Source organism: Pezoporus wallicus, unplaced genomic scaffold (genome assembly GCF_028554395.1).
Source record: "Pezoporus wallicus isolate ANWC-B61680 ecotype Strahan unplaced genomic scaffold, APGP_CSIRO_Pwel_v1 contig_13954, whole genome shotgun sequence".
Classification (NCBI taxonomy): domain Eukaryota; kingdom Metazoa; phylum Chordata; class Aves; order Psittaciformes; family Psittacidae; genus Pezoporus; species Pezoporus wallicus.
In genome coordinates, this window is record NW_026638000.1 from 262,811 (window position 1) to 277,204 (window position 14,394).

A 14,394-nucleotide genomic window follows, 5' to 3' on the forward strand; every position below is an offset into this window, starting at 1 on the left:
GGAAATCCTAATGCATTTTCCCAAAGACCTGTGACAAAATCTGTCTGTAATCCTGGGGGCACCAGGAGAATTCCAAGGAGCCTCTGAACCCCCCTGAGCGATGTCACTGAAGTGCTGTACCTTAAGTTAGCCTAGCCGGCCACAGTGAATAGTCCCTAGCTCAGAGCCGGGGCCAACCTGCACAAAAAGCAACCTTGAGAGAAGTCAAACACACACCACAGGATAATCAAATGCTCAGGTTTGGTCTTGGAGCCCAGGATATGTCACAGGTTTTGACATAAAGGCAGACCTCCCAGTCTGGATGCAGCATCAGCTAAACCCACTGTGAAGGGTAAGTTTCTTCAAAGCCATTTGGATCTGGATGCCATATTCTGACCAAGACTAAATAAAACAAGAGGCAGAGGTTCCTCTTCTCCTTGATACTACTGGAAATCTGGGTCTAGTTATTAATTTCAGCCTCTGCACAGAACACCAATAGGAATTGCTTAGTGCAATCTTAAAATGAACAATTCCACATTATTGGTATGACTGAAATCCTTTTGTAATTTAAAATACTCATTACAGTAGTTACAACTGAAGTTACTTTACGAAATGCACCCTCTTTTATAAAAGCTATATGGGGTACTGTATATATGCTTCAAAGCACTGAAATTCAGCCAGAAAACAACAGGGCGATGAGAAACATAACTGACTTTCCCCTGCTTTCATACTTACCCCCCCATACTGGTGCAAGAAAGGAGGTGACAAGGAAGCTGCTAAGTATCAGCAGTTTGGTCATGGAGGAGAGCAGCTGAACATGATTCAGTGTGACAAGAGGCACTGTGATTTGGCTAAACCATTTCTCAGGGCACTTTGTAAGGAGGATCAGCAGCATTATTCCTTTAATAGCCATGTCTAATGCAATAGCCAGCTGGGTTTTGTCCCAGACCAAGGTATCAGCATCAGGTCAGAAGGTAACATTCTGTTTACACGATTATTTCCTAAAGCACTTATCTTCTCCTCGGTGTGAAAGTTGACTTTTCTGTTTGTAAGGAGGTCTAAAGAATTGAGGGAATGGGAAAAATTAGCTACACTGAGCTGGAGCTGAATGGCATTAAGTGGGAGGTCTGAGAAAGGCTGCTGCGGCGCTCAGCAGGACACCTTATTACCCGCGTCATCGCAGTTCATTCAGGCAAGCCATACCAGTGTCACCAGCATTCCCACACAAAGACAAAGTTCTTCACACAGTCTATAAACATGCCTCCCTGGCCAATTCATCCTCACTTGACACCGCTGAAAAGAGGGGCTCGAGGGGGGTTTTTGTTGTGTTTTTTTTAGGCACAACAATAACATAACAAAACCAAAGGCAGCCCTGCAGCTCGGCCCGGCGGGCTGAATGCAGCGGAAGGAGGGACGCTGTCACGTTGTTTGGGAAGAAACAATCCAGAGGTCAGGCCATATTGTATTCAGTGAGCAAATTTTTATAATAACTAAATGTGTTTAAGCTGGATACTCGCTAACATGAGCGCTTCCCTATTTCTCACACAACTCCTGGGGCAAGGTATTCCCTTTCCACCATCCCTTTATTTTTGCACACAACCCAGGCAGAGGCATTAAGGGTACAAAAGCTGCTCTTACAATGAACTACTGCCTATATAAAATGCTCTTTCCTAAGTAAGGGAGGATGAAAATCACAACTAACTATGGTGAGGAGAGGCAGCTCGGTCTCGGTGTGGCAATCCCCTCCCAGGTTAAAGTGCGAACCCGACTTGCTGCTGTCCACAGCAGAGCGTTCACAACAGGTTCTGCTTTGATCTCAGTCCAGGAAAGGCCACGCTGCCCCTGTGTCTGCCCGGCATGCTCAAACCTTTTCACACGCCAGCTGATGGTGAGGTGCCCAGGGACCACCGCACCCGAGCCAGCCACTGGCACCTTGCTGTGTGCGGACAGTCACCGTGCAGCACCGGCAGTGTCACCATGAGGCTACCGGTGCGGTGGCAGAAAGTGACTTGACCATCCTGTCAGTGGGAGCCAAGAGCTAGTATGGAGGTGGCAGGTGACCTGCGGATAAGGAGGTTAAACACACTTTCTTTATCTCTAAAGCCAGAGGCAGCAACAACTCCTGCAGTGACTTCTGGTGGAAAGCGAAGGAATGGCGACAGTGAAACCTGTCTTCTGCCACAGCCACGATGAGGAACTGAGGATCAGTTCTGGGACCTGCTGGAGCGAGGCCAGAGGAGGCCATGGAGCTGCTGCGAGGGCTGGAGCAGCTCTGCTCTGGAGCCAGGCTGAGAGAGCTGGGCTGGGGCAGCCTGGAGAAGAGAAGGCTCCTGAAGGGGAGACCTGAGAGCAGCTCCAGTGCCTAAAGGGGCAGCAGGAAAGCTGGAGAGGGGCTTGGGACAAGGACCTGTAGGGACAGGCCAAGGGGGAATCGCTTGAACCTGCCAGAGGGGAGACTGAGATGAGCTCTTAGGCAGAAGCTCTTCCCTGTGAGGGTGCTGAGGTGCTGGCACAGGGTGCCCAGAGAAGCTGTGGCTGCCCCATCCCTGGCAGTGCTCAAGGCCAGGTTGGACACAGGGGCTTGGAGCAAGGTGCTCTAGTGGGAGGTGTCCCTGCCCATGGCAGGGGTTGGAGCTGGAGGAGCTTTGAGGTCCCTTCCAACTCAAACCAGGCTGGGATTCTATGGTCAATAGAATGCAAATGTTAGGTTTTGGCTTATACAGAACACAGGATTGATGTGTGGCCTCTCAGGTTCCTGCTGTTTCTACCCTTGTGGCTTTTCCTTGATAGGCTTTAGTCACAGAGATCAGCTTGCAACCTGCACCTCAAGAACTGGTCCCGTAGGGAATCCACCTCCAGCAGAGGTTTTAGAGAAGTTTTTGAGACAGAACCCTGCCATCCCTTTGCAGCGCAGTCAGTGCTCAGCTCCCACCATTTAGAGACAAAATCCAGAAAAATCCCCATTAGTTCTGAATGGGAATTATCTGGTGACCATCAAAGTATGCCTCAAAAGCCACAACATAAGTGCCTTCATTGGCATGCCCAAGGTGTCGTAGTGCTGCCATTAAAAAGATAAAGTTTATCATATTTTTGTGCCCTGTTCTTTCTGATATAATAGCTAAAACCTATTCATAACACCAAAACATCTCAAAAGGTCACGCAGGATACAGCAAGATGAAGGGAACTGTCAAGAAGCTTAGGCAATCATCTTAGCACTCAAGACATTTGCCAGGGCTGTTTAACTAATATGTGATGTTCACTTTTAATTTCAATATAGTGCCATTTGGGCAAAAATGTTGTATTTTTTAATTAATTACAATGTCAGCAGCTATTAAGATTAAAAGAAAGACCACATCAATAATAAATACTTAATCCAAAGAAAGGATTACAAGAAGAGCAATAAAAATCAATTTTTAGAGCTGGAAAATTGTGACTTTTTCCTCACTTGACTGGTATTTTCATTATATTGACAAACCCATGATCTTACCTGACACTGACATTCGCCTAATGAAATAGCAGCCATGTATAATGATGTAAGTCCTTGTCAATTTTGCTACAGGAGAACACAACGCTACGGCACTGGTGGTGTGTTACATTTTCTTGCTCTTCATCTGATGCAAGAGAAAACAACAAAAAGAAACCAGAAAAACTGCACGTCTTTTTCAGTCTTCCTTTATGATGGAAGATTAAAATCCTTCCACATAACTTCTGGAAATCCTCAGTGCTGGTGACACTCGGTCACAAGCAGGCAGCAGGTAACTGCTGTATGTTAACTTGCATGAAGACCAAGACGTTGCAATTCTTGCTTACTGTTCTGCAGGGCTTGGATGTGGGGAGGAAAACAGAACTCCTGAGTTCACTTAGCAGATAGCACTAAAAAAGTGCACTAAAAGTGCAGCTAGCACTGCAACCACTTTGAGAAAGGGGTAACAAAGACTGCTGGGAACACAGAAAGGCTTCACTCAAAGGATTGAAAAATGCTTGACATTGAGAAAAGCTAGCAACAAATTTCACATACTTAATTGTTAGAACCACAGAGGATCACAGACTGGTTTGGGTTAGAAAGGACCTTAAAGCTCATCCAGTTCCAAGGCTGCCACGGGCAGGGACATCTTCCGCTAGAGCAGCTTGCTCCAATCCCCATCCAGCCTGGCTTTCCTTATCTTAAGCATTTATCCCTTTGAAAATAGCAGTGAACTACTGAGCTGAGAGAGGAAACAAAAAGGGGTGACATGGGAGAAACATCTGAAGTGCTAAAGAGAAGAGAAACCCCCCCTCTTTCAACAGAGCACAGCGGTTAAAAAATGAAAGCTGTCAACTTTAGGTTTGAGTAAAGACAATTCTGGTGGACACAGAGATACAGGAGTGAGAACTGAATCATCTGAGCTGCATCTTCAACCCTACATCAAGGGAATGAGAAAGTAGCTTTCATAGAAGCCAAGGCAGTTACAGCTATTTACTGGTCAGATCACGAAGAACATCTGCCAAGTCCATCTACAACTACCTCAGCACTTGGACAAGAGGCTAAAATCATGCAACTCGCATCTGTTTATTTACCTGCTCGGGAGAATATGTGTCTTTCCAGGACATGAATCCAAGACCCAGAGCCAACAACCTCCTACCTTCCTATGGGACTGCAAATGCTGGGATATGGTTATTCACATAGTGCCCCATAAGCTCAAATGAAGCAGAATGGAGCTTTCAGCCATTTCTCCATTTTATAACTATCAGCTCATAGCATCATCCTACAGCAAGCATTGTAAATAAAATCACAATAGCAATTTATTTTCATTTCTCTGCAAATGAATAAGAATTGGATCAACAGCCCATATAGATTCTTCTTAACTGAATCACAGCTATCTTGGAAGATGATACGGCCATACGAGAGAACATTTCAAAAGACACAAACCACAATGAATGCCGATGTGAGTGTCACCTTTAGCTAGACACTAATGACTGCTCTTTATCTAGCTCCAGACTCTCTGAGGAACAAATTACAGTAAAAGGAGAAATGTAACTCAATGAGAACGTGATGCACTCTGCAAGTTCTTCTATAAAGCTGCTTTCAGAGAGACATCAAGCAGGCAACAAGTGATTTAGAGCCATTTCTTTTTCAAGAGGAATTCTCTCTTTCCTTCAGTTGTCTCTGTTTGATTACACAAATTCTTCCAGGAGTGGTATTTTTTACAGTACACCCAATCTAGGCTGTAGTTACATCAGTTATGTTCTACCTGAACGACACAGGAGCCAACTGAAGCAGCTCCAGGACAAGCTATTACTGGAAAGAAGGTAGGGACAAGTAAAACCCTAAGGAAGGATGAGGAGGAGGTTCAGTGCTGCCAAAAGCATTTCCAGCTCCTGGCAGACTCGGGATCTCTCATCACTACAATGCAGGGCCATGAGCTTGCTTTGTGACAACTGCTGGAAACCCCTCGGGAACCCACAGAGCTTTTATGTCACCGTTTCTCCTGGAAGAGCCACAGTTCTATTCCCATTGGCAATGCGAAGAGTGACTTCGTGTAGCCATAGTATTTTTTAAGTGACACCTTTCTGTGTGGCACCTGCAAGCTCTTAAAGGTTCTGGATTTTAGACCGCTGGCTTTTCAGCCATTGCTTCCAAACCTGCTACCTCTTGCACAGGTTTCTTGTTATCATGAGAGAAGAAAACTGAGGTCTTTAATTTAAAATCTGAATATTAAATGCTGCAAATGTAGTATTCACCTGTTTAGTTATTAATCAATGCCAAAATGAAAAATAAATAATAAAAAAGGCCCAAATGCTGAAAACAACAGAATAAAGGCAAAATTACTGACTGCAACAGTCAGAAATCATCATTCCTTGTGTCCTTAACATTATAACCATGTATTTTCTGCTACAATGCAAATGAGTACAAAATGATCTTTCTGCTAAAAATACACCTAATTCAAATTCAGAATGTTTCTGTGACCAAAGGACACAGGAGTAGAGTCGGGGACAACTGCACCAGACATGCAGAAGCTCGAGCCAGGAGAAGAACACGAAGCAAAGAAAAAAGCATCTGTGACTGTTATTTGACAGGTTGAGAGTAACAAGACAATTTTGCTGGATTTACTCTTTAAAGAGCATATTATACAAACAGGCTAATTTTGAGAGCACTTAACCTTAGTTTGGGGGGGGGGGGAATGTTAGTGAATATGAATGAGATGAGCCTCAGGGTGTTTAATGAAAAGCTGTCTTTTTGAATGTGGTCTAGGGTTTTAAACCTTTGTTAGCAGACATCTGGGTGGAAGGTTTATTTGCGCATTCTATCTGAATACACAGAAATTCCTCTAACCGTTCCGAGGTGCATGACTGGAGTTAAAGCCACTGCTGCAAAAAACAAAGTACCAAAAATAAAATGCCCCCAGAGGAGCTGCTCCGAGGATCTTCTCAAATGACCCAGATCTTTGGAGTGAAGTTTTCCTTTGCCTAGAAACTAAGTGGCTTTTCTTTTGCTCATTCAGCTGCTAGTTCTGGGAAAAGCCCAAAGAGAAACATTTAGATTGGAGGGGTCTTTGAGAAGATGTGACAGTTGACTGATGAGCATCCATAAAATGACAAAGAATAGTTGTGTGGAGCCGGTGCATCACATCGCCTCTCCCTGGGAAACTAATTGCTCTGAATTGTTAATAGTAACATTATTTTTCTGGCAATCATTTCTTTTGAATACCCAAAACGAGCATGAAACAGCTCCTTTGACCGGACATAAAAGTTAAATGTCCCAATGTTGATCAAATTAACTTCAGCTATGTGACAATGGACTATATTTGTGAGAAAATAATGAAGGGCACAAAGGGGAGCTTTATGCCAAGATTTCACAGTTGTAATGTAAAAATGTTTCTGTTGAACTAGGCCAGGGAACATTTCAATAGGGAAACAGAAGAGCACTGTCACTTTCTTGAAAAAAAAACACATTCATTTTATGGATCCGAATGCTCCAGATAATTTCAGGAAGTTTAAATGGCTGCACAGCAGGACTTGCTGTATCATGCTCACATCTCACGTCCTGCCCTTTGCAAACGCGCTCCTCATACTTTTAAAGGACCCCGGGCTACAGCTTCAGCTCAGTCCCTGGCCAGGCTGCTAATTCAGGGGACACTTTTCCCCAGCAAGGGTCTAAAGGACATGACCAATAGGCCAATATGATTAATTAATATGACACATGCACAAGCATCAATTACAGCAGGTCAAGAAAGACTAAAGTAAAATGTAAATGACATCTCCTTGTGTATAGCTTAAACCCTCCGACTTTAGAAAATATAATCCCCAAGTATTATGGAAACAGAGATAACTGCAGGTGGGAATTACCCAAATTGGGCCTGGAAGATTTTTTTTGCCCCACAAAACATAAAGCAGGTGTTCTTACTCTCATTTGTAAAGCAAGTTCAGCTGTGGCTGTATCTATGCTTATCTGGAACAACATAACTGCCTTCTGGTAATTAACTTCTGGTTTATATTAGCATTGACCAAGACTCCTCACACACACCAGTTCTGTACTGTATACACTGTGTATGTGTTTGTAAATACCCAGGCATTTGCCTCACCCCAGTGTAATTCCAGCTCTCTTAGTCTTTAAAGTGTCTATCCAACACAACATTTTCTTCACACTTGTTCAATGGCAAATGCTGAAACCAGCCTGGCGCAGTGCACACGAGCCAGCTGCATGTACTCTTCTCACTCTGTAATTCGTTTTTAACATTATTAAAGCTAAACCACTTCAGAACACCACTGTCCGAGCAAGCCTTTCTACTCCATGATTATGAACAGACTCCCTCAGGAGAAGACTTTTAGTGGCAAACTGAAATCGTTCACTTGCCACTTCTTCCTTGTGCCCCCAGCCCTGTCCCTCGCAGTAACTCAGGGATGCTGCACAGCTCCTGTGTTAAAACCTCAGAATTACAATAACTTTGGGGAAACCAACTTCCCCGGTCACTTTAACAGTGAAACTAATTCATTTGAGCTTTGTTTGCAAACTCTTTTCTCTTCTGTGCTCCAAACTCCTGTGATGGCTTTTACCAGACATTACAAGGCTGCTCTAAACTCATGTTTATGAAGATGCGGGAGCAGGATTGTGCTTTCCTTTGCTCTCACAGTGACCCAAACCAACTGTGAGAAGGTGTTTCTGCTTCATTCAGTGAAGGTTTAGCTCATTAAACTGTTTTCCTTCTCAGTATTGTTCATTGGGTTTGAACTGCATTGCTGTTAAATGCTCTTTAGAAGTTTAAAGGCTTTAAAGGAAAAGACTTATCAGTCTCTGTTTTTAACAGCACTAAATCTGCATTATTAGTTCATGCAGATAAGGGGATTTAAAAGCTCAGCTTGAAACCTCTCTCTTCTGTATTTATCTGACACTGCATAGTTCCAGTAGCTCAGCTGGAAATGTAGATCTATGAAGCTTTAAAGAGAGATTAAAGCCAAGAAAAGAAGTACTTTCCCCCTATAGACGCTCTCACTTTCCCTTTTCCTACTGTCTGAAGGGGTGATAGCAGACAATGGTCAAAGATGGTTCCCAAAACCCTCTGAATGGGGACACTGTTGGTGGCAGCATTCATTCAGAGCAAGCTCCAGTGTATTGTCCTCCCCAATCAGGGGATCAGAATAGAGTTTGCTGGTGGCTGCCAAAAGGTTAGCACTGCCGATGAAAGGGGGTTCCCATTATTCACTGCTCGTACAGAACTCCCCTTTTGTGGCAGGCAGCCCATCACCGCGCTGCGGAGGTCCGGATCTGCGGCTGGCTGCTCCCTCCCAATGCACAATTGCACTGAATGCCAGCTCACAGGAGCGTTGTGCAACCAGAGCCCCGAGAACAGGGGAGCTGGGGCAGGTTTTGGCAGTGTCACATTTTAATGATAGACCATCCTGACATCTCTGACCCAGAGCTGACACTAATACCACCGTCCTGCTACCTTACCCTCGCCTGGGCATCGTGGGAGGTCCAGAGCCCACACCAGCTCCTGAAGCACAGTGCAAGCTGTAAACAAGTGTGCAGTAAATAACATGGGAGCTTTACACAGGTTTGCTGCAGCTCCTCATGCAAAGCAGAGGAAAAGGAGACCAATGGAGCTGAGTTAAAATGAGATAAAACCAAGCCTCTCCCATGCTGTGTGTGACAGAACCCGAAAACCTGGCTCTCAAACTGCACTGAGAGCAGATCTTGATCTTACTGTGTCTGTCCCCTTTTTATAAAGACCTTTAGAGGTACCTTTCATAAACGACCGCATCCTACCAGCCTGCAAACCTCCCAAGTGCCCCCAGTGGTTTCTGATGCTTTGAACAGGTTTTACAAGCCACATCAGAGCAGACACACTGGATTTTTCCTCTTCAGCCTTGTATCACCCCCCCCCAAGTGAAAATAAAAGCCTATTTGTGAGGAATTCTTACTCAGCCCTCTGCTGGGGTGCACAGGAAAAGCACTTCTTCCGACAGAGTGGGGAAAGCAGCCTCTGCTGCTGAAGTATCTGCCTTAAAGAAGATAAAACTTAAAGAAAGAAATAGAACCTTGGGCAGAAAGTAACTGAAAAGTATTTATAGCCCATTCCACATTTCAGAGCCTCTTCCAGTTAAAATCTACAGTGTTTGCCATGGCTGCTTTGAGGAGACACTTCCCACCTCTATATCTCATGCAGTCAAGCAGTACCTCAAGAGAAATAAATGCCTGTTCACTTTGCCAAAGCACGTGCACCCATGCAGAAACCACACTTTTTTGCTCAAGAAAAAGCTTTGTAACAGCTAATGAGAGCAGCTGTAAATTGTTGGGTGTTTGGGGGACTACCCCCTGTATGGTACCACCCACCAGATGAATCAACTCTGTAACAGATGTTATTAATAACAGTGATGACTGCACACAAACACTGTGCTGCTGCTTGAAAAAGATTAGCTGCCTACTGCACCCAGCTAGGCCTGAGATATGAACAGCACAGGGTTTAGTGCTGGGGGGGAGCTCATGGCTTATGAGGAGGGGTGGAAGAGCTGAATTTGCTCAGCTCACAGAAGAAAAGGCTCCAGCAGCATTCTCTTGCCGGCTTCATCTATTTGATAGTTACAGAAAAGACAGAGCCAGACTCTTCCCAGTGACACGTGCCAAAGTTGAGGGCAATGGGAAATCCTGTCTGCATATCAGAGAGAAAAAGCTCCACGATGAGGGCAGTCAAACCCAGGAACGAGTGGCCCAGAGACACTACAGGTCACCGTGCGGGGAGCTCCTCCAAGCTCGGCTGGGTAAGCCTGGAACTGATCCTGATCCGATGCTGAAGCCAGCCCCGCTCTGAGCAGGAGGATCAACGAGAGACTCGAGAGGTCCCTTCCAACAGGCTGTAGTCTCCTATTCTGTAACTGAAAAACAGCCTTTCATGGCAGTGTTACGAGACTCCACGCAGACTATAGAGCAGCTCATCTAACCAACACGTTTAAAAACCAAACCTGCTTTCTACTCTACAAGTTCTGGTGACTTCAGGTTGATTCTCCAATCTCAGTAATTTAGCTTAACAGAGTAAGAGGCATAAAGTGATCTGTAATTGGCACCATCTAGAAAATTCTCATCAGAAGTGACCATTTCCAGTTCACAGCATAAAACCCTCTACATTTATGTGCGTGCCTTTTAAAAAATCTTTTATATGCTGCTTATGAACAGAGAAGTTTGAAAGAGGCTAGTAAAGGCTAATACATACCTATCAAGTACATAGCCAAGAGCCTTATGCCGTATTCCTGAGTAAACCGATGGGCTTGTTTCCCAAGCAATTAAATTGGAAGCGTCATGGAAAAGATGAATGTTTACCAAGTCAAAGGCACTATGACAAAAAAAGGAAAAAAATAAAATGATTCAGGATAAAAGAAAGAAACCATTTGTTGCATCAGCAAAGCATTCAATATAACAACACACGGTATTCGCTCTCATGTATTTCCTCACATGGATGGTATAAAATCAAGCTCTCTTCATCAGGAAATCATCACACACTGTCATCAAATTTACAGCAGCTCATTGACAGGGATGACTGCATTGAGGCTTTCACTGAAACATGCACCACATGAAAAGGAAAAGCTGTTTGTCAGTTACAGGTGGCAGAAATCAAGCAGTGCCCTCACTAAAGTATGCGCAAACCAAAATTGAACATGCAAACGACTTTAAGTTTATACAGTAGAACTGTGGCTTTGCAAGAAACACAATTAAAAGCTATTGACAGGAGTATTTTACTGACATTAAAGGTTAAACCATATCACTGCAACTCCTCATCTGTCCTCTGGACCTGCTCGAGCAGGTCTTCTTACGATCACCATGCATCCCCTGTTTTCCCACTGTGATAGGTATCTATAACCACATCCTAACATACATTCACTATCAGTGCGTAAGTCCCATGGCACAAGGACTGGCATTTGCAGGGCTTGCACAGCACTTGGCTGGTTTTGGCTAGTATCAGTATTTTTAACACTATTAGTGCTGCTGGCCTTACAATGAAGCTGTATGCAAATGTATTCTTGTACCTTAAATCACTCCCTGTTTTAAATCACAGTCCTGCTTTTCTCCATGGCAGAAAACCTTTATGTAGAGGGAATTTTCTGCTATAAACATGCCGCGACGGAGGAGTTTCCCTTTGTCACTTGTGCTAATCACAACAGAGGTGTCACTTCTCGCTGGCTGGGAGTTACCTGGAAGGCAAACTGTCCTTTGAGCTCTGGTTTCCCACTGCTGGAAGACAGGGCACATCCAACCTGTGCAGTTGTTACAGCCAAACTGGTATTCTGCTTTATACCTGACTTCTTGTGTCCTACAGACCTGCTCTGCATCTTCTGGTGATGTGGTGATGGGACATGGTGAGTCACAATGGAACTAGAAACATGGAATGTTCTTTTCACCTAGAGACACCACATCCACCTAACAAAGCCCCTCAAACCAACCAGTGCATGCAGCAATTCCTGCCCTGAGGGACTGAACCTCCAAAGGGATACTTAGGGAACAGCACTAACAACACTGTATTTTGGAAAGGAGGTGCCTGAGCACCTGCAGAAAGTGGGATGCCCCATCAGCTCCCACATGCATAATATTGTTACGTGTTATAGAAGTTGCTGCACTTGACTTTGAGGGCACAATTGTGGTTACTGTTTCAATAAATACATTTTGGGTAGATTCCATGAACACTGATAATAACTATTACACTAGACTGACAAGGGTAAAAAATGTCTCGGGTATAAATGTATATCCTTAAACTGCTTTTAAACAGGGGAAGTTCAGGTTAGATCTAAGGCAGAAGCTCTTCCCTGTGAGGGTGCTGAGGCGCTGGCACAGGGTGCCCAGAGAAGCTGTGGCTGCCCCATCCCTGGCAGTGTTCAAGGCCAGGTTGGACACAGGGGCTTGGAGCAAGGTGCTCTAGTGGAAGGGGTCCCTGCCCGTGGCAGGGGTTGGAGCTGGAGGAGCTTTGAGGTCCCTTCCAACACAAACCAGGCTGGGATTATATGATTCCATGAAAGTTGCCAGCACTTAAATAAGAAAGGACATTATGGGAAGAATAGAGGCAAAATGAAAGTGCCACAGCACTGACCAAGTCCAGTCTCAGTGACATTTTTAGGCAGCACACAGGGGTGGTCATACTGGGCTGGTTTAAAGCTCTCTGTCCAAGCCTGCTTCAGTTCTGTTCCTGCCCTTGGCAGCACAGGCATGCTCCAAGGACAAAGGAGCCATGTCAGCTGCTCTGAGCGGGTTCTTGCTTTTCCTGTCTGACACTTCTGGAAGCAAGGCTGATGGCCACAGCAAGACTTGTCAGCTGAGAGCTGCTCCTCCAGGCACGGTGTTACCTTCCGCCTACAGCTTCCCTGTCCTTATGTTCAAACCCTCATGACACTGCTTGTCCTGTCAAGTAATGACACCGATTTCTTCCTGCCCTTTCTGCAGGAGAGACAGCCAGCAACCAGCCTGCAGAGGAGGCTCTTTCCAGCTCTTACTGAAACACTCCCACCATTCTCAACTCACTAACGTAATCATGTGCCATATTCTACAGCTCCTCCCTTGATCCTGTTCTACACTGTAGGTTATATAGTATGAGTCAGTTACTCCCAATAGTGTGTTTGTGCATTTGAATTCTCCTCTCAAAGTGCAATGCTTGGCACTTCCCTGACTGTAAGCTTGCAATCTTGCTTCCTTTAAAATATCAAACCAATTTTGACTGCTGATTCGGGCTTCTGATGTACTTGCCAACATTCCCAGGGTGATGCCGTACCTACATTTATAAATGTATTCTCTAGTCCACACCCTACCAAATATAAACTATATAAGTAAATAATATTGAAGACCGTAATGCATTCAGGGCACTACCATGCACCTACTAACACGTAACACTAAGAACTACTGGAATAGAAATAAATGCCACCCCCTTATATTCAAGACACCAAAAACAAAGGCAAAATGAAGTGCACGTGGTTGTGTAGCACTCTCACTTTTTGTTAAAATGAAACCTCTGAGTGCCCCAAGATTCTTTAGTTCTTCATCCACACTAGAGATAAGCTAATGAAGAATAATGAGGTGACAAACCTGGATGCATAGAGGGACTCAGGTCACTGAATCACAGAGGAGGACAGGGGACTGTTCTCTGAAATCTCTTTGGGGCTGTTGGAACCTCTCTGGATTTGGCACGAGGTTCACTCTGTGATGATGTGCAGGGAAACTCACAGCCCCCTCAAGGGTTCACACAGGAGCATTCTCTCCTGCCTGTATTTTTATTAACTATCCACATGTAGAAATGCATCAATCACAAGTCAGGAGTATGAAAATGGCCTGAACTTTGCTGACGTGCACATGCACAGGCGGGGTTTGAGCCCTCGTCATACTGCAGACAGACACGCTGTGCACTTACACCCGGAGCAGGTGTATTTTCCAGCCCTCTGTATTTGCCATAATATTTCACTTTCCTGCTCCAGAAATGGTTCACAGTAACTTGCCCCTTTCACTTCTCCTTAGGAACATCTGAGATGTCGTTGGACCATGTGGATCATAACCACAGACTACTCCAGGTGCAGAACTACCGCACACAGCTCACAGAAAGAGCTGGGAGCCTCCTCTCTCCTATCTCCCAGTGTGCCCTTGGGAGCCATAAGCATAGTACAGTATCCGATCGGAACAGCCAACTACACTCTCCTTCCAAGAACTATCATTTGTAATATCAACCTGCAAGAGAACATTTCCTTTACATCTATCTCTAAGAGCTGCTTCTTCTTGGAAAGGCCTACAAATAAATTCTTAACTTTATTTTTCTGCAAAGAGGGAATCCAAGAGGACAGGAGAGACAGGGCCTGGAAAAGTCACGGTATAGGAGCAAAGGCCAGATTAGCAACTGGTGCTAAATGCCCACTTCTGCAGATCTCTTCTGCTGGAATCACATGCCATGTCACAGGTATCTGGAAAGATTACCA

At 44.8% G+C, this 14,394-nt stretch overlaps 1 protein-coding gene across 2 annotated transcripts in view; it reads right to left on the reverse strand.

Moving 5' to 3' along the window:
* INPP5A (inositol polyphosphate-5-phosphatase A) overlaps positions 1 to 14,394 on the reverse strand; it is a 206,193-nt gene that overhangs the window by 70,485 nt on the left and 121,314 nt on the right. For both annotated transcript variants that reach the window (XM_057408655.1, XM_057408656.1), the window contains exon 8: positions 10,665 to 10,784. In XM_057408655.1, coding sequence (XP_057264638.1) covers positions 10,665 to 10,784 — 120 coding nt within the window. The remainder of the gene's footprint in view (positions 1 to 10,664; positions 10,785 to 14,394) is intronic.